Source organism: Myotis lucifugus, unplaced genomic scaffold, assembly GCF_000147115.1.
Source record: "Myotis lucifugus unplaced genomic scaffold, Myoluc2.0 scaffold_13, whole genome shotgun sequence".
Lineage (NCBI taxonomy): Eukaryota > Metazoa > Chordata > Mammalia > Chiroptera > Vespertilionidae > Myotis > Myotis lucifugus.
The window spans coordinates 1,700,906-1,719,411 of NW_005871061.1; the positions used below are offsets into that span (position 1 = coordinate 1,700,906).

Genomic DNA, 18,506 nt, shown 5'->3' on the forward strand with positions numbered 1-18,506 from the left:
GGCTCTCTCCGCCTCTCTCCAGACTCCGCGGCCAGTAGTGGCGGCAACGGGAGGAGCAGCAGCAGTAGCAGCGGCAGCGGGTGCGTAGGGAAGACAGACTAGTGGGCGCAGACGGCAGCAAAGCTCCCGCACACCATGCCCGGCTGGCCCGGGGGGCACTGGCACCCGTGTCCCTAGCCCAGCGCGGGCTCGTGGCGCATTGCTTTCCGCGGCATTCCAGCTGAGCGGATTCATCTGAGATACGAAACCTCCCACTCCTGCTTGCTCACACTCCACACTCACACTCCCCACCCCACACACTCACTCTCCCTCTCCTCGCACATTCACGCACATTCACACACCACCTGAGAAAGGAAGAGAAAGCGAGACAGACCTTCCGAGTGCAAGAGCGCCCGAGAGGGAGGGAGCCCAACGGAGAGGGGCCAGCGCCTCTCCGGGAAGATGGATTCAAGACTCTCCCGCAAGTAAACTTTGGCGGCTACAAAACCGTCGACCTTGGCAGATGCTGAGGCGAACCCCAGCGACATGCCACTGAGCTAGGAGGGCTTCCTTCGGCGGCGGCGGCGGCGGCGGCGGCGGCGGCGGCGGCGGCGGCGGCGGCAGCGGCGACCCTTGGAGCGACACCCCAGCCCAGACCCAGGGAGGAGGAGAAGCCCCCGGTAACCCGCAGCGGCGGCCCCGCCTCTCTTGGCCGGTACTGTTGTCGCTTCCCCTCTCCTCCTCCCCATTCCCCGCCCCCATCGGGCAATTGGAAAGACCGGGACTTTGATTTTCTGGGACAAATTGCCAACGCCCGGTTTCCACAAACTTGACGTGGAAGCTCGGGTTGCGTTAGTAACTTTGATATCCGAGACGCAACGCCCGCAGTCCAACTGCTTGGTGGTGGGAACTCTGCATCCACCTCTGATTCCGGACTGACGCGCCCCCCAAGCCTTCCAACGCCAACCTCTGCACCGGGGAGTGCGCTCTCCTCTCAGCTGCCTCTCTACCCTCTACCTTCCCTTGCTGACCCTGGGACTGCTATCCGGCTCAGCCAGATACCTGGGCGCCTGCGGCTCTTGACACAACTCAAACTCCCACCTGCGATCCCCCTTTATTCTCAGCCCGCCTCAAAAAGGCTAGTGTGGCCCCCCCGGTCCCCGGAAGACGCGTTCCAGGCGGCTCCCCTCTCCGCAGTGAGCCAGGAGCGCGGCGGGGAGGTCCTGACGTATGCCAGGTGCTCAGACAAGGAGCTCGCCAGTCCCCGTGCCGGTGCGCTGTGGCGGCCCGGGCAGTGCCTGAGACGCTGCATCCCCACCACCTTCCCCGCCTGCGCTGCAAGAGCGGTCGGGACTCAGCCGCGCGTCAACCCGGCCACTCAGACACGGTCCGACCCGCCGCCCTGCGCCGTAGCGGCCAGTCGCGCCCGGCTAACTCTGAAGGGGGAAAACTGAGTAGCCGGGCTGGAGGGTGGGGGCTCGGGGCCGCGCGGTGCTCCCTCGGCCCCCTGGAGCCCCCGGGCCCCCCGCAAACCCCCGCCGAGTCCACCGAAACCTCAGCATTGGAGCCTGCGCGGGTATCACCCGCGCGCCGCCGGGCCGCCCTGGGTGGGACTCCTCCCGAGGCCTCCAGGGCCCCGGGGCGCGCGCAACAGGCGGCCCAAGTCAGCGGAAAGCTGGAGCGCCGGCGGCGTCGTCCTCGGAGGGGTGTGGAGAGGCGAGGCCAGGCAGAGCCCCGCGCAGCCATGGAGTCACTCCTGCTGCCGGTGCTGCTGCTGTTGGCCGTACTATGGACGCAAGCAGCCGCCCTCATTAACCTAAAGTACTCGGTAGAAGAGGAGCAGCGCGCCGGGACGGTGATCGCCAACGTGGCCAAGGACGCCCGCGAGGCGGGCTTCGCGCTGGACCCACGGCAGGCCTCCGCCTTCCGTGTGGTGTCCAACTCGGCTCCGCACCTGGTGGACATCAACCCCAGCTCAGGCCTGCTGGTCACCAAGCAGAAGATCGACCGAGACCTGCTGTGCCGCCAGAGCCCCAAATGCATTATCTCACTGGAGGTAATGTCCAGTTCAATGGAGATCTGCGTGATTAAGGTGGAGATCAAGGACCTGAACGACAACGCACCCAGCTTCCCCGCGGCACAGATCGAGCTGGAGATCTCAGAGGCGGCCAGCCCGGGTACTCGCATCCCCCTGGACAGCGCCTACGACCCGGACTCTGGCAGTTTCGGAGTGCAGACCTACGAGCTCACACCTAATGAGCTGTTCGGCCTGGAGATCAAGACGCGGGGCGATGGCTCGCGCTTTGCCGAACTCGTAGTGGAGAAGAGCCTGGACCGTGAGACACAGTCGCACTACAGCTTTCGAATCACTGCTCTCGACGGCGGCGACCCGCCGCACCTGGGCACTGTTGGCCTCAGCATTAAGGTGACTGACTCCAATGACAATAACCCGGTGTTTGGCGAGTCCACCTATTCAGTGAGTGTGCCAGAAAACTCACCTCCAAACACTCCCGTCATCCGCCTCAACGCCAGCGACCCAGATGAAGGCACCAATGGCCAGGTGGTCTACTCCTTCTATGGCTACGTCAATGACCACACTCGTGAGCTCTTCCAGATTGATCCACACAGTGGCCTCGTCACGGTCACCGGTGCCCTAGACTACGAAGAGGGCCATGTGTACGAACTGGACGTGCAGGCCAAGGACCTGGGGCCCAACTCTATCCCGGCACACTGCAAGGTCACTGTCAGCGTTCTGGACACCAATGACAACCCGCCGGTCATCAACCTGCTGTCAGTCAACAGCGAGCTGGTGGAGGTGAGCGAGAGCGCCCCTCCAGGCTACGTGATTGCACTGGTGAGGGTGTCTGATCGAGATTCCGGCCTCAATGGGCGCGTGCAGTGCCGTTTGCTGGGCAACGTGCCCTTCCGGCTGCAAGAATATGAGAGTTTCTCCACTATCCTGGTGGACGGACGGCTGGACCGTGAGCAACATGATCAATACAACCTCACGATCCAGGCGCGCGACGGCGGTGTGCCCATGCTGCAGAGTGCCAAGTCCTTTACTGTGCGCATCACAGATGAGAACGACAACCACCCGCACTTCTCCAAGCCCTATTACCAGGTCATTGTGCAGGAGAACAACACACCTGGCGCCTATCTTCTCTCTGTGTCTGCCCGAGACCCCGACCTGGGTCTCAATGGTAGTGTCTCCTACCAGATAGTGCCGTCGCAGGTGCGGGACATGCCTGTCTTCACCTATGTCTCCATCAACCCCAACTCCGGAGACATCTATGCGCTGCGATCCTTTAACCACGAGCAGACCAAGGCATTCGAATTCAAGGTGCTGGCCAAGGACGGTGGCCTGCCCTCCCTGCAGAGCAACGCCACAGTTAGGGTCATCATCCTCGACGTCAATGACAATACCCCAGTCATCACAGCCCCGCCACTGATCAATGGCACTGCTGAAGTCTACATCCCCCGCAACTCTGGCATAGGCTATCTGGTGACTGTTGTCAAAGCAGACGACTATGATGAGGGCGAGAACGGCCGGGTCACCTATGACATGACGGAGGGAGATCGCGGCTTCTTTGAAATAGACCAGGTCAATGGTGAAGTGAGAACCACTCGCACCTTCAGCGAGAGTTCCAAGGCTTCCTATGAACTTATTGTGGTGGCTCACGACCATGGCAAGACGTCTCTCTCCGCCTCTGCGCTCATCCTAATCTACCTGTCCCCTGCTCTCGACGCCCAAGAGTCAATGGGCTCAGTGAACTTGTCCCTGATTTTCATTATCGCCCTGGGCTCCATTGCCGGCATCCTCTTTGTCACTATGATCTTCGTGGCGATCAAGTGCAAGCGAGACAACAAAGAGATCCGGACCTACAACTGCAGGTAGAGCCAACTTTTCTTTCTTTCCTTTTTTGTCCTGGGTGAAAAAGGTGTATCCGTGTTGCTTTGTGAAAATCCCAGTGCTTTTGTTTCCTACTTAAATGCATGCGTGGTACCTACAGCTCTTCTTTTTGGAGGGGGAGTTTGTGGCAGTGCACCTTGATCAATTCTTTTGATCTGACAATTTGCTGGAAGATAATCATATACTGTTCAATGGATTCTGTCACGTAATGATGATGAGCAGCAAATCAATTATCATTTTAAAATTTGTACAGCTGTCTCCATGAAGTTGTGGCAGAAAAAAAACGGAGTGGGGAAGGAGAGGGAGAGGGAGAGGGAGAGAGACTGATTTTCAGCAGAACCACCAAGTACTATAACTTTATTTCAGGGGCACAGCGTTTTGGGGACAGGTACTGAAAGGAGGGGGAGTGCTGATAGCTGCCCTGTCACCTTGTAGAGATAAAGTGTTAAGAAAGCCTGTGAGTGGAAATCTGAGGTAGGAAATGGAGAGTTGGGGAGAAGAGACAACAGGAATGGGTGGGGAAGCAATTGATTAGTGTTTTTTAGTGTTTTCTTGGCTTGTTTTGTATCCAGTCCCCAAACATCTGGTTATGTAAAATGAAAGTCTAGTAGTCATGTGTATGTTTTCAAATATCTGGTTGGTTGGTGGGGTACAGACCAAACATCCCAATGAGGGACAGGACTTTGCACCCAGATGTTTTTGTAAAAAATAGCAAACTTCTGAAGTTGATGGTGCTTTCCTCTAATGTGGACTGGTTGTTGTATTAAGATCTGCTTCCTACCAGTGGATGTCACTATGGACTATTATGTTACAGCCTCCTTTGAAGTGTGATCAGGATGTGTGTGTGTGTGTGTGTGTGTGTGTGTGTGTGTGTGTGAGAGAGAGAGAGAGAGAGAGAGAGAGAAGAGAAATGTGGAAATTGGAATAACACATACAGTTTTTTAAAAAAAGATTTTGTGATAAGCACATTAGAGTGCCTCGCTGAAGCCCTTCCTTACAATTGGGTAGAACAAATCTAAGTATTTATAGAATCCAATTTAGGATAATACATGTAATTTTTTTCCAGCAGTGTCTTATCGAAACGGTTGAAAAAAATAGTTTGTTTACTTTTCTGAAAATGAATGATACTGCTATTTCTAACCAAGGTGTATGTGTGCTTTCAATACACCTACACACCCAGTGTGTCTTTTGTGCCATCTGTGCTTGCATGTTAATCAGTCAAAATAGGTCCGATTTGTATTTTACATGATCTGAAATGCACACTTCTGTGAATTAGAGTCCCCTGAATATGTAACAGCCATGCAATTATTGTTTCCCTTTTACTATTCTCCGTGTTACACAAGTTAGTAGACAAATGCTAACCACACATGAATATCAATCAGGTGCCACAAAAGAGCAGCTGCAATGCCTCATAAATGCTTTAATCCTGTTACTACTGAAATGGCCATGACTTTTCTTTTCTTCAGCTCCATCATTTCAGATGGGAGACATGGAAATTAATATTGCTCTTCTACCTTTGAAACCTGCAAGGGTCAGTGGTGATTTTTATAGGAGAAAAATGCAGGGTCTATAAAATGTTATTAATATAGAAATAATGATAGAGGAGGCTCTTTTTTAAGTCATTTCCTGGGCATAAAGTAAATGCATAAGACCCTTTCCTTGATGAAAAAGAAATCAGCTTGTGATAAAGATATTGAAGGCTTTGCCACCTCTTGGTGATGTATGACTAGAAGTGAGAGTTCTTTCCTAGAGGTTGCCAGGAAGATCATTAAACAGGGAGGAGAGCATTTGAATTGAAAAAAAAAAGTCTCAGTGCTCTCCAACTTCACCCACATGTGAATTTTGTAAAGAGCTCTGTTCCCTGTGATGGTTTGGGATTAATGAAGTACAGTTTAATTAAATAATTGGTCAATATAGACAAGGCTGCCCAATGAATGCCTCAGCTGAATAATTGGACAGTGCATTGCCAAACTTATGTACCTATCATGGGTAAACAAAATGATTAGAACTTACCATTGATACTGTGAACAGATTAGAAAAGAAAATCAACCCTCATCCTGGGGTCTTGGGGATTTTATCTGCTCCCAAGCCCCAGTAGCATCAGCTTGCCATCACTGCAAGCCAGCCTGAACATTGAGCCAAAGGGTGAGGGGAACACAACTGCTCAGCTCTTGGAAGATCACAGGGACAGAGCAAGAATTTGCCTCTGGAGATATGTAATCTCCCTGTGTGCTCAGACTTTTTTAGAAAACAAAAGTTGAAGAGCTTGTCTTTCCATGTACTAGGCAGAGGTTTCTTGTTCTCAGCATCTGCAGAGCCTCCTCCTCAAATGCACTCGTTTATGACACTTGTGAGATGATCTGCAATTGCTACTTGAATTGGGCTCTCTTTTTGTATTCAGACAATTAGCTTTGTCCAGTGAAAATACAGACACCGTCTTTCCCTTGTAAAGATCAACCTGTATTATTTATTAACCCTATTGTTTTGCTGATTATTGCCCAGAAATTGAATTTCCAACAATAGGCTGAATCATTGTGTGCAAAATAATAAATGACTTTGATAATTTCACTGCATTTTAATGTATTTCTTTTGAAAAGTCTTAATGCTTGGTGTCTTTGGTGCACGTTGCTGGGTCTGTGTCAGTGTTAATTAAATTGAGCTCTTTATGTTCCAGTTGCAGCACAGCTGCTTGTAGGTACACCTGAATGGAGAAGGATGCTGAATGCACTAACCTTTAAATTCCTTTGCAGTAATTGTTTAACCATCACTTGTCTCCTGGGCTGTTTTATAAAAGGACAAAACAGCAAGTGTCAGCATTGCATCTCGGTTTCTCCCATTAGCGAGGAGCAAGACAAAAAGGCTGAGGAGAAAGTGAGCCTAAGGGGAAAGAGGTAAAGAGGCATTTCCCCTCATTCAAATGGGTTTGGCTATCAGATTTCTGCCGGAGAGGTGGGGTGGGGAGGGGAGTGGAAGGGAGCAGGGCTATGGCAGAGGGAAGGAGGGTGTGGAGGAGAGGAGCCAAGAATGTGTTAACACAGGGTCTGTTCTCCTACCCCAGTCCAAAACTCATCAGGTCAATCATAGAGGAACCTGATTGAGGGTCTTGGCCACATGGAAAATGCCTGGAGGAACTGGAAAGAGGGTTATTTTTTATTTCCTTCTACCTCTTCTTCAGTTTAATTAAAACTTGCTTCTTCTTTCACCCAGGAGTTACTTTGGGTTCCAGGGAAGCTCCAGATTTGAGCATTTTCATGCTTTCTCTCCCATAGGTTCGACTTTCCCATCCCCCCCCTCCTTGCTAAATGGCCACTCTCAATGAAAAAAAAATCCAAATCCAAAGTACAGAAACTTTTGTTGGGGGGAGGGGGAAGTGGGCAGTTATTAAGTTTAATAAGAAAAATTTATGGCCCTCAGCTTGTTTTCCAATGTAAAGAGCACAGGGAGAAACCCGATGATGTAATGCACCCAAATAAGAAGCTGGAGCAGAGATGGGGTGCAACTTCTGGGGTGCTTAATGTTTATTAATCAATGCATGGTTTGGGAGGGCGTTAGCGATACATCCTGCCTTTTCTGTCACATAGAATCGCTGAGTACTCCTATGGGCATCAAAAGAAATCAAGCAAGAAGAAAAAAATCAGTAAGAATGACATTCGCCTGGTACCCCGGGATGTGGAGGAGACAGACAAGATGAACGTTGTCAGTTGCTCCTCCCTGACCTCGTCCCTCAACTATTTCGACTACCACCAGCAGACACTGCCCCTGGGCTGCCGCCGCTCTGAGAGCACTTTCCTGAATGTGGAGAACCAGAATACCCGCAATACCAGTGCCAACCACATCTATCATCACTCTTTCAACAGCCAGGGCCCCCAGCAGCCAGACCTGATCATCAATGGTGTGCCTCTGCCTGAGGTGAGTGCATCTAAATGGCACCGTGAGGTTTACCCAAAGCTTTTCCCATAGGTCCCCACACTGGCACCTTCGCTGGCAGGAGTAGAAAGAACTTTTCTGCCTAAACCCATTTCCATAATCAAGGTCTGCTACCAGTGCTTCTTGGGGCAAAGGGTAACTCAACATATTGGGCCTTTGTAGGGGTGGGTTTGGGGAGTGGGAGCTCAAGGGGGCTGCACCTTTGAAATCCCTGTTTGGTATTCTGGCATAATATGAGTTTGCCCCACCTGTTTCAAATAGGGCATGCTTGCCAGCTAGTTAAAGTGGCAGAGAAAGAGTCAACAAGTAGTGTTAAAGATGGATTAACACGGGAATGCTCAGAGCCCAATTTCCCAGGGTGAGAGTGACTCAGCCTCCTGAAGCCCCATTTTTCTTTTTCTTTGGTCACATGCTTGCTTTGCCAAAAATATGGATGGGCTGGTAAAAAGAAGGCTAGCCAAGAAAATTAAAAGGCCACTTTGTCATTTCTTGGTAGGTCTTATGGTGATGTTTGACAAATGAGGAGCTTGAAACTGTCACTAATAATGAAAATTTCAGGAATTAACTATGCATTTGGATTAGCTGTTTATCTTTACTGAGAATGAATGTTTTAAAATGGAAGCATTATTTAAAAAACACTATATGGTCCAATGTTTGCCATCTATGGAAATATCTCAGGGTAGTAGGCTGAAAATGTGGATGATGGTGGGTGTGTGGCTCGGTGAAAAACTATAAATACAGTTCTAAAGTTGATTTTATTTTCCCATGAATTGGTTGAGTCCCTCTCTGATTGAAAATTTGATGCACTGGGAGGCATATGCCCTCTTCCAGGCCACTAATGCAGGACCATACTGCATATTTGGAATACTGCATACTTGGAGAGTACTTCCACATTTAATGAAGCACCTTTTCAACCACTGTCTCCTTTGATTCTCGCAATCAGGTATCTTGATACATTGCCCTTCAGTAGATGATGAAATGGAGATCCAGTGATGCTATGGAATTTGTTCAGACTCACAGAGCAGCAGCAGCAGCAGAGAGAGAGAGAGGACTAGATCACAGAGCTCTATAGCTCTGGTGAATGCTATTTCAGTGACACCTTCCTGCCTCAGAAATAATTCAGCCTGACATACCTAGGTTATGATGCATATAAAATGGCCTCATAGTATTTGTATCAATTTCAAAAGGCAAAGTGTTTTAGGACCACTTGCATCAATTGCTTCTCTTGATTCCTGAAAAATAATTCTTCTCAGAATTAATGGGACCAAATAACTGCTTTTAATAAGAAACTGATGATATTCTGATAGCAAGAAAAACAATACTTTCAATCTATAAATCTATAAATAAGGATTTATTGAAAATCCAATATTATGCTAGGTAGGCTCATTTACAATTGTGAATGTCAGTGAATAGTAGTAGGGACTTGACCATCGACTTTTTTAGAGGACTACTTGTGGGCCACCAAATGTTCAGCAATAGAGAGGGAGAGATAGTGCTACGAGTGGAATAAGATAGACCATGATTTTGAATCTGGGGGACACCTCTTGCTATGGAATCCCTCTGAGTCCCTGTTTCTGCATATACAGAACGGGCACATCTGCCACGCAAGGTTGGTCCAAGGAAAATATGATATTGCTCAATGTAAAGGGTCTGATACATAGGTGTCTTTTGAATAGGACAATAATTGGAAAATCACTGTTGCAATAGTCTGTACAGCTAAGTGTGACTCCCTAGGCACTTGTAACCAAAGAGGGATTTAGGCTGGTTCTATATAGGTAAGACCTACAAAGTGGTGTGGTTAGAGCATTAATATTGGATATATAAACAATAGAGGTAAAAGGTTGTGGGTTCAAGTGCTGACTGCTATTGCTTGTGGAGATGGACAAAATGATTGAATCCTGAGGGCTTGGTGATTACTTATGCCGGTGGTTGGCAAACTGTGGCTCGGGAGCCACATGCGGCTCTTTGGCCCCTTGAGTGTGGCTCTTCCTAAGCCTTCAGAGTACCCCAATTTAAGTTAATAACAATGTACCTACCTATACAGTTTAAGTTTAAAAAATTTGGCTCTCAAAAGAAATTTCAATCGTTGTACTGTTGATATTTGGCTCTGTTGACTAATGAGTTTTCCGACCACTGACTTATGCAATCAATTCAAGGCTCTAGAGAAGTGTGAGCCTAGATGTCTATGAGATACTTGGAGGGGGCAGGAGACATATGACAATGTCTGCATAGTTTACCTAAGATCTTGGTGTTCTTTCTGAAATTCTCCTATTGCAGAATTAAGCAAAGTATTGCTTCAATTATTTAGAAAAGCCATTGAAAATCTGAATTATGATCCTAACCCTGACTACAAAGCCAGATGTTCTCCTTATTTAACAAAATCCACAGATCTGGTGTCTAGGGCTAGTCAGGGCCAAGACAGTGTGTACTAGACACAGTGGGGTTAAGTGTATATTTCTAACATATGGTTCTGGAGAGTTCAACTGACAAACCCATTCTGAAAGGGGATAGACCCACATACAGCCATGCATGAATCAGGCAATTTAACCTGCATATGTCACAAAGTCCCACATAAGGAAAATGACACTTCTCTTTTTCTTCTCATACTAGAGGCCCCTCAATGTGGATTAGGTAGAATACTTGAGGTACAGTGAACTCTATAGAAGAGTAGGAATGTTTGATTTATACATTCAACTAATATTTTTTGAGTGTGTACTCTTTTTAAGGGTCTGCTCTAGGGTCTAGTGTTTGAGAAATAAAAAAGATGGTCTCTGATATCAAGGAATGCACGTTCAAATGGGGGAGATGAGCAAACAAATAGGTGATTTGTACGGAGTGATAAATGCTACTATTGGTTAAAATGGGACATTCGCCTTTCCTAGGATAGTAATACACTGATGTATTTCCTACATTTTCTTCATTAATTAATGAATTTATTTAAGAAACAAACATTTATTAAGTAATTACAGCACAGAGTGATAAGTACTACAATGTGATATGTATAAGATTCTATGGAAATCTCCGTGTTAGATCTTATGCCACTTATTTTTTTCATTAAACCATTATTATTTCATTAAACCATTCTTTTTGTTTATTCAACTTAGTAGCATTTATTGCATACTTATAATGTGCCAGGCACTGTACTACTTGCCTAGGATATAAAAATAAAACACTTGATCTTTGACCCCAGGGAGCTTACCAGGAGACCAGACAAATAAACAAATCATTTCAATTCAGGATAACATCTCTTTCCTGAACATATATTACATTCTTACTCTCCATATTGGGACCAAAGATCAATATACATTAGGTTCCTCTGCGGATCTACCTTGTGATAAACCCATTCTGTTCCCTTCATTAGCTGCAGTACAGTTTCAGGGCTTACTAGCAATACCATTTTAGAGGCGTCAGAATTTCCCTCACAGGACTCCATCACACTTTGAAGTTTATAACCTTGGTATTAGAGCAAATTGATTAGCATTGTTTGAGTAGCTACTGTGTGCTCAGTTGTGTGGCAGGTACCATGAGGATCCCAAATAAATATAAGATGTAGATGCTTCCCTTACAAAGTTCTTAGTCTAGTTGGGGATCTAAGAACAGCCACTATATTTTGCTGCAAGCAATACAAGTGTTTTTACTTTGTAGGCTCCTTAGTATTCCCGCTCTCCTCCTTCCATGCTAAACCTGCCATAATTTATATGTGGATTTACTGTTGAGCTCTCAAAGTTTGGTGCTGATTTGGGTGTATCTTTTGCATTAGTGTGCAAATGTGGACACATCTGAGCACGATTGGCTCTAGAAATCAACAATGTGACTTTAAATGCCCTTAGGTAGGTAAGGTAAAGGGAATGGAGCATTAATCTGGAAAACTGAAGGTTAACCTTTAGTATTACAGAGATAATCTTGCCCAGATTGCATATCATTATTTATCAGTCCCCTGATGATGGTGAGGAAATACGTTATATGGATTTTGTGGTTTTGTACACAAATTTGAGGAGGAAAAGTGGAGGATGTCTTTGCTGTTGACAGAAGTTTTGTAGAATTAGTGATGTTCAGGTATCTCTTAAATATTTTACATTGAAAGGTGAGGATTCATTCATTGGCATTCTGGTTTATTTGGTCCGTAGATTGAGTATATGTGTAATTGAATGTGTGTGTGTGTGTGTGTGTGTGTGTATGGTGTGTGTGTATGGTGTGGAGGGTGAAGAGAGGGAAAGGAAGGTTTAAAAAAAGAATGGAGAATAACGTGGGTTTGTCAGTTTGCTAAGATTTTTCTAAAAATATTCAAATTTTTTAGAGGCTACTTAGTAAGGCAAACGACTTTTATTCAAGTGTGTCTACTGGGCCCCTCTGGATACTGGAAAGTGTAACTTCCTTGTATTTCAGCATTCCTGCATTTCCCTTTTTTGTCACCCAGTCTGTGGTCATTGCTGGAGGGAAAAAAAGTGCAATTGATTTCTTCCACTGGTAATGGAGACTGGGTGGGAACTTTTCCTGCCTTCATAAGGGGTGAAATGACTCAAACACCCAGTCTCTTTGATGAGGCATTTTAAATTTTAGTTTTCTAATGTTAAATATTCCTAAATTGAGAGCACTAAGAGAGTGATAGTGGACAAGAGATTCCAGAATTCTAATCATAGGTGTATAGGGATTTAAATTTTGGTTTCAAACTGAATCTTGAGTTCTCTCTCTCTGTTTTTCTACCGTTTGCTAGCAAACAGCAGCATCTTTGATATGAGACTTTCTCAGGGTATATGCATGCTCTGCTATGGTCACTCACCAAACAGTTTCATAAATAGCAGTGTAGTAGCAGTGGGAGAGTTTGCAGCACAAAGATATATGTGACAGACTAAATTGAATGCTTCCAATTATCCTACCGAAAGTCTCAATGCATGTTATCTTAGTGCAAGTAATGAAACTAAAGCACCAATTAGGCTTTGAAGAAAGTAAGAAGAAAAATATAGCTCAGTATGCCTTGGTCCCTAAAACAGAGTTTTAAAGTTAGGGATTTGCAGTGATTTGAGTGAAACTCCAGACTAAGAAACTAGAAAAGCAGCCACAAACCTGTCAGATGACAGATTCAGAAATCACTAGAAAACGAATGGGTATGTTGAGGCTGGCTTGGATAGCAAAAAAAAATAAAAATAAAAAAATAAAAAAATAGCACAAAGCACTACTTCCTATTAAAACGAGTGTTTTTTACTTTACTTTCTCTTTTTTGACAGGGTTTTGGAACTATCTAAGTTTTATCCCTAAGGGTCAAAAGTAAGCCCCAGGCTGCAGAAAGAAGCAATGGAAAACATGTTTTCAAAACTGCTTAGTCCAATTTTCTTTTACACTTTGGGTGGTGAGCACACAATGGAGTGTAGAGATGTTGTATTGTAAAGTTGTACACCTGAAATTTATATAATGTTACTAACAAGTGTTACCCCAATACATTTAATTTTAAAAATTGATAGCTCTACTTCTACTAAGACATTCTAGGGCCACCCATTGCCTATATTGTACCTTATTAGCCAGTTTGAAATCTAGCCCAGGTAGTGTGTTTCCCAGTGGGAATCCGCTTGCAAGATGTGTTCCAGAATAAACTGTTCTTCTGTCGTCTCCATGCAACTGCCACAGAACTCAGTTAGTTTACATTAGTATTTGCTAATTTATTATTACCATTCCTTATTGGCAATTAACTGGTTACCTTAGAGATCATCTCTCTCCCCACACGCCTTCACTAAAGTTGAGCTCAGCCAGAGGCTTGCTAATGATCCTGAGATTTCTCTCCCTGGGGGACTGGGGGTAGGACATTTTTCATAGAGGGCTCTGAGGCTTTGGAATTCCTCTTATCAGAGGACCACTTGTTTTGGGTCCCTGGGGCTGCACCTGGTTTTTCTCTGATTGTCAGTCAGACTTAGAAGGTGAGAGGACCCATGGACTTTTGCCTCCCTAACCTTGCCCTGGTCTTTGCTGTGACTTTAGTATACTGTGTGCAGAGGCCGAAGCTAGGGGGTTGGGGTACTACTTGTTAGGAATTAGGGGGCTAAAAAGTATGAAGTCACCTCTTGGCAAAGCTGGAATCGTTCAATTATGGCACTGCAGTGGATCTGAGGCATCTTCCTGGAGTTTCAGATGTTGAACCCTCTGCATGTGTATCTCAGTTTCCAGGGCTTAGGGAAGGCCAAGCTTGGCAGGGATCAAGTGTCTCAGATGTGGGTAAATGAAGTCATTTGTACAAGAGACCTGTGTGTGAGAGGCAGGAGGCTGGCTCTGGAGCGGCCATTTTCCCCCACTGAGAGGAGCTTGATTTCTTGCTGTGTGACTGGCTGGCCTTTAATGTGAGCCTCATTTACTTCGAACAATTGAGAGGCTTGAAGTGAAAGTCCCAGAGGATCAGTTGTTTGTAGAGGAAAATGCTCTTCAAGTTACATTTCCTCTTTGGCTGTTGTGTAGTTACGAGTGGTTTTTGTGTGGGCTGTATGATGAGGGTCACTCTGTTTCCAGTGGGTATAGCCAGGCTGCAAGTGCCTCTCTAGGTTCCCTCCTCGGAATGGTGAGAAAAGTACTGAAGCTGTGTGAAGAACAGCTCTGCCAGGTCCAGGAACTTGGGCTCCCATTCGGAAACCTCATTTGCTGTTATTCAGCATTTTGCTTAAAAATATTGGCTAGGACCACCCCGCTTCATAGCACTCCTGGAAAAGGTATCAGAACGGACCAGTATTTCCACTTTATAAGCATGAAAATGGAATTACAGAAAAGGCAAATGACTCATCCAGGCACACAACTGGACTCCATTTTGCTTGTCAGACGTTCCTCCGGTGAAACTTTAAAGTGTTTTCTGTCACATAACAGAAATTGGGTTCCACAGGAGGACCATTGAATCCTTGAATCGTAGTGTGTTCCTGAAAAGCTGTGCAGCAATCGAGTGTTTGTTTTATAAAGTAGACCCCCCATGTTAACCATATTGGTGGCAATCCATATTTATAGGAACCCTGTGGTGGATTCTTTTGCAAAAGAAAGAGCCCTTGTGTAATGGGGATAATCAACTCCTGACTAATTTCCATTATAAGTAAGTCTGGATTTTCACATACCTTGTTTGCTTAAAGTGGGATTTCTCACTTGGCAAGATTTACAAAACCTTTGGAAGGTGGGCTAATTCACTATTCCCTTGGATTCTCACTATTTAGCTTTCCTTTTTGAATCTCACTTAATTAGAAAAACATTTAATTATGTAATATTTAAAATACACAGAGTCCAGAGTAAACAGATACATATCTCCCAAATGTAAGACATTTCATATTTGTTCCAGATTTTAAAAAATTGAATAGAAGGTTACAGCTACCCTACTCCCATCTTATTCCTCTCCTTCACATTTTGTATGCCTGTGGCTGGAAAAACAGAATCACAACAGGAATGTTTGGGTGCTTTTTGTCTGAGCCTGTTGCACTTGCTTCTGAAAGAGATAGCTCCCACTTGAAAACCCCCAAATCAATAAGGGCTTCCTGAATTGAGTAGATCCTGGGAATTACTTTTGAAAATGAAAGAGCTCTCTTAGACTTCCTTTAAATTCAGCATTTGGGGAGGAATAAAATTACTTTTCAGAAGTAAAAAAATCAGAGTGAGAGTTTGACAGATTGACAGACATACAGGTGTTAGGAGCAGTTGTCTTGAGTTTTGAGCAGACCATTTGAAATTGAAGTAGACAAGGAGCTTAGTGTGAGGCTTGCATTCTCCTTGAACTGTGTTCATGGACTAGCACCAGGGTTTCTTCATGTGGGATGCTTAAGCACTTGCCTTGATGTGCATAGTCTTTGGATGCTCCATTAAGTCTCTGGATGCCTGGGTGGCCAGTTTTAAGCTTCTCCCACAGGGGCCCATCTGTCCACTGTTCTGTGACAAGATGCTCTCACTCACCACCACCAGCACTGGCCTTGGCAGTCTCTGCTTCCTGGATTATTTTCACTCCTAAATCTGATTTCCAGAGCATGAAGGGCACCTCTTCTCAGAGTGTGTAGTTTGCTCTTCTGAATAAAATGAATTCCCTGTGTAAGTTGGCAGGAAGATAAAATCAATCTAAGGGGCAGATTCTCCCTTTAGGGGTGTGTGTGTGTGTGTGTGGAGAGAGAGAGAGAGAGAGAGAGAGAGAGAGAGAGAGAGAGAGAGAGAGAGGAGTGGGAGAGAAGACATTATTTGCGTCTCTCACCCACTTATTCTGCCTCTGCCTCTGTGGTGATGGAGCCTTCAGGGGCTGGCCTTATGCTACACAGTCTGTGAGCTTAGGTCTTCAGAACCCTCCTCCCCAACTTTGACACCCAGCTGGTTGTCTCTATAAGGAAAAACTTATAAGCCTATTCACAGCAGGGAGTGATCTCCCTAAATGCGAGGCTAAGGCACCCCAATTTGATAAAGTGCTGGGACAGATCTCATGGGGACTATTTTTAGTTGAGTAGTGGGCAGCCAAATAATTATTTTTTTTGTGCATAAAATTCAGCTTCAGAAAAACTTATAGGTAATTTTAATTTATTGGACATATTTTTTTCTGAGGCTTAGTTTCTCTTTTGTCTCTTTTGGGCATGATTTTATTTCAAGCCTTTCTCTTCCTCTTTAATTCATTTGGCTTGAGGAAATCTGGTTTGGGTTGCCTATATGTACAGGTACTCTGCTATAAACCATGTCTTTTCTAAGTGAGATGCATGAGTAGGGAGACTAGATTAGACTGCATTTAGAGTGATGGGCTTAACCTTTAAGCATCTCTCTCTCTCTCTCTCTCTCTCTCTCTCTCTCTCTCTCTATCTCTATCTCTCTTTTATTTTTACAATGAAAGATGTCTGTAATCTATGTAAAACTTGCCATGTTTGAGGGAGTCAGGGCTCTGGAAATGCAGGGACAAGCAGAGGCATCTGGCCATAGGTAAGGTAATGGTGAATGGCTTGTTGGAAGACTGATTTCCTCCTCTGTGCTGCACTCAGAAAACTGGCATTGACTATGATCTTGCTGTACTGGTCATTTCTTTAATTAGTTCATTTCCATTTTCTCAAGTATGGACTTTTGAGTGATGGAGTGCGCTAATGGCAATGTTTGTTCCTAAGAGCATAGGGGAGAGAACATGATGGCATTAGTATTAAATAATGGCTTTTTCATAGTGGGGTTTTGCCTGATTTTTTAATTGCTAAACAATTTATGGTAGTTGTGGCTCTTTAGAAAGAAATCTCAAATGGTACATATTAAACACCAATTTTCTGTGTGGCTTGTGAGCTTGCTAATGGGATGTGTGTCCCCTTACACCTCTAGGTCACTCTTTCTAATTTTACCTCTACTGGTAATTCTTTAGAAATGGAAAAAGGTGTGTGCGTTGTTGCAGTAAGAAATACAATAAGGTAATACTTGCAGTGGAAAGAAAACTAAACTGCCTTTGCACAAACTGTACATTGTATAGTAGCCTCAAAGAGCAAAATCTTATAAAACTGGTAAACCATAAATACTATGGCACTGGGAATTACTGAAATGGCATCAGGGTCTTGGTCTTTGCACATCTGATCATCTGGCACCTCAAGAAGAGATCATGGAAGGTGGAGAAAAACTGGAACTGCAAAGGTTTGTGGCTGTGAATGGTGTCAGATTTGGTGGCTCATGGCATAAAAAAATACTTGTGACCTTGCTCTCCTCACTCTTTGACCCTAACAAGCTCCATCAAGACAGTTATCTCTAATGTGTGAGTCACCCAGAGTCATTGTATCCCCAAAGATAGCAATCTAGAAGCCTGTAATTCTGGAATAAGGGAAGAGGTCACTAGCAAAAAAAATAAAAATTAGAAACCTCATAAAAAAGGAGCTTTAGTTTATTGAAAGCTATTATTATTAAGGAAATCAGGTTTCAGGACATCAAGGATTCTAAAAACAAATCTAAACACATGCCAAATTGTACTACTTCTGCAACATTTATTTGAGGAGATTTGGTCAGGGGATTTCCAAGTTCTCTTGCAACTCTGAGTGTAATTTTGTGAATTTTGCAGTGTTGGTTTGAGGGTCTTTATACAGCATTAAGGTTTGAGTCCATGTAATGACAGTGTGTCCTCTGTAGGTATTAAGGGTAAGGAACTCAGTTAAGATAGGTGACACAATAACTTTTAAATGAGAGTGACATATTCTGTCTAATGTGAGTTGTGAGTGTGTACATCAAAACTCAGTAGCCTCCGCATTCAAATAGGCCTCCATGTCTATAATGTGAGTTTTGTTATAAAAGCAGCAATGACTATACTAACTTTGCCTCAGTTATTCTGTACTTGTTCTAGAGATGAGTAGGAGATACACTCTCCTTGTCTGGCAAACCAGACCTTTCAGAAGAACACAAATTCACTTAAATATAAATTGTGTTGATTATCACACGACCTTAAAATTCACAGAGCTGGAAGTCACCGAGATCTCCTTTTTAAGTTAGATATTCTTGAGAACTATTTTGTATATCATGATAAATTATCTAACCTTTCATACTGTTGAAGGCCAACATTATGGAAATAAGCAGCTTTTTATTCTATTCTAAGGTCAGTCTAACTAAATTATACAACTTCTAATGCAATTGCTTGAAGCTTCCACTTTGAAAGTTTTCTCATTTTAATACCTTGCAACAGAGATAAATATTTTAGCTACTATTTGTGCTTAAAGATATATTTCACTGATTGTCATCCTCTTAGTGGCATTTGTTG

At 44.8% G+C, this 18,506-nt stretch overlaps 1 protein-coding gene across 3 annotated transcripts in view; it reads left to right on the forward strand.

The window, feature by feature from the left end:
• Positions 1 to 616: 616 nt before the first annotated feature.
• The window catches only part of PCDH19 (protocadherin 19), a 106,504-nt gene continuing 88,614 nt past the window's right edge, over positions 617 to 18,506 (forward strand). For 2 of the 3 annotated variants that reach the window (XM_006084696.2, XM_006084697.2), the window contains exons 1-2: positions 1,013 to 3,870; positions 7,471 to 7,798. In XM_006084696.2, the coding sequence (XP_006084758.1) occupies positions 1,724 to 3,870; positions 7,471 to 7,798 (2,475 nt within the window). In that variant the 5' untranslated portion in view covers positions 1,013 to 1,723. Of the gene's footprint in view, positions 3,871 to 6,639; positions 6,781 to 7,470; positions 7,799 to 18,506 lie in introns of all 3 variants that reach the window. The other variant, XM_006084695.3, reaches the window with a different exon arrangement.